This window comes from Kryptolebias marmoratus, linkage group LG14 (assembly GCF_001649575.2).
Source record: "Kryptolebias marmoratus isolate JLee-2015 linkage group LG14, ASM164957v2, whole genome shotgun sequence".
Classification (NCBI taxonomy): domain Eukaryota; kingdom Metazoa; phylum Chordata; class Actinopteri; order Cyprinodontiformes; family Rivulidae; genus Kryptolebias; species Kryptolebias marmoratus.
The window spans coordinates 388,141-389,764 of record NC_051443.1 but is presented as its reverse complement, the minus strand read 5'-3'; the positions used below and the strand labels follow the sequence as shown (position 1 = coordinate 389,764).

General features: G+C 45.1%; 1 protein-coding gene across 1 annotated transcript in view; it reads left to right on the top strand.

Annotated features, from left to right (window-relative positions):
- The first annotated feature begins 1,249 nt into the window (after nucleotides 1-1,249).
- The window catches only part of LOC108229251 (ribonuclease inhibitor-like), a 32,163-nt gene continuing 31,788 nt past the window's right edge, over nucleotides 1,250-1,624 (top strand). Inside the window, exons 1-2 of the mRNA XM_037979514.1 lie at nucleotides 1,250-1,277; nucleotides 1,341-1,470. Of these exons, the coding sequence (XP_037835442.1) occupies nucleotides 1,250-1,277; nucleotides 1,341-1,470 (158 nt within the window). The remainder of the gene's footprint in view (nucleotides 1,278-1,340; nucleotides 1,471-1,624) is intronic.

Genomic DNA, 1,624 nt, shown 5'->3' with positions numbered 1-1,624 from the left:
AAAACCTTTTTCTAACAAAAACAGGTTTGCTGCTTGTTTTAACCTTTAAATAACTTTAACTGGATTAAATCTTAAACATCAGTTATCGCTCGCTGCTGAAGGAGAAGGTGGAGCGATCATGTATTTGGTTGTCTCTCTGTGTGTGTTTGTTTCTGTTTATCGTTAGCAAAATATCTCATGAACCACAGGACAATTTTATTGAAACTCTCAGACAAAAATCACTGGATGAACGTCGATAACTGATTAACTTTTGGAGTCAATCTGATCCAAGATGGCTGCCACAGCTAATCAAACTTAGCCTCCACAAAATATATCTCTAACTTAAATATTTTTTAGAAATATTAAGCTAAACTTAGGTGTGGTAGTAGCTGAGAGTCCTCCCCAACAGACTCTGAGCTCTAACAGATCAGCTGAGATCTCAGAATATCACGAGATCGTTCAGAACGTTATTTCCAAGGTTTGACCAAAGCGCTCCAACTTTCTCATCATCAGATGATCTTAGTGTCAAACTGTGGGATGAAAGGCGGCGGGTGATATGCATTCCTTCAAGGAATGCTAGGCCGTTAATTGATTGTGTTTTTGTGGCTCTGACATCTAGTAAAACTAATTGTGTCCAGTTGAATAATTGAGTTCATATTTCAGTTTTAACCTACATCCTGTTGGCTTCAGCTCACAGCTTTTATTCTTTATTCAGATTGAGAGGCTGCAAGTTGTCAGAGATCAGCTGTGCTTCTGTGGTCTCAGCTCTGAAATCCAACCCCTCCCATCTGACAGAACTGGACCTGAGCTGGAGCTACTACCTGTCTACCTCTGGAGTGAAGGAGCTCTGTGGTTTCCTGAAGAGTCCAAACTGTAGACTAGAGGTTCTGAGGTCAGTTCACTGCAGCTGTTGGAGGTTTTCTATGTTTGTCCAACTAAAATCATTCACTGATACTTCAGAATTTATTGATTTATAAATGTTTCATTCAGTTCTAAAGTTGAATATTCAGACCCCCTTAGATCAGCTCTGGGTCAGAATCTACAATCCTGGTTCTGGTCAAACCTGGTCTAAATTTTTCTCCACTGAATACAAATCTATGAAAACCCAGTTTAAGATTTCTGAAATCCATCTGTGTAAAAGTAAAAAAGGCTTTAATGTTTGTTGTCATGGAGACCACCCCTCCCTGGGCTGCCACCTTACCGTGGTCGAGGGATTCGAGTGTCCCAATTATCCTAGAAGTTATACTGTCAGGGGCTTAATGCCCCTAGTATGGTCACCCAAGGCAGACAGGTCCTAGGTAAGGGGCCCAACAAAGTGCAGCCCAAAGACCCTTTTTGACGAATAAAAATATTGGACACAGTGTTCCCTTGCACGGACGTGGGTCACTGGGGCCCCATTCTGGAGCCAGGCCCGGAGGTGGGGCACGTTGACGAGTGCCTGGTGGCTGGGCTTTCGCCCATGGAGCCCGGCTGGACACAGCCCGAAGAGACGTGGGTCCCCCTTTCCATGGGCTCACCACCTATGGGAGGGGCCAAAGGGGTCGGGTGCAATGTGGGATGGGTGGTGGCCGAAGGCGGGGAACTTGGCGGTCTGATCCTCGGCTACAGAAGCTGGCTCTTGGGACGTGGAACGTCACCTCTCTAG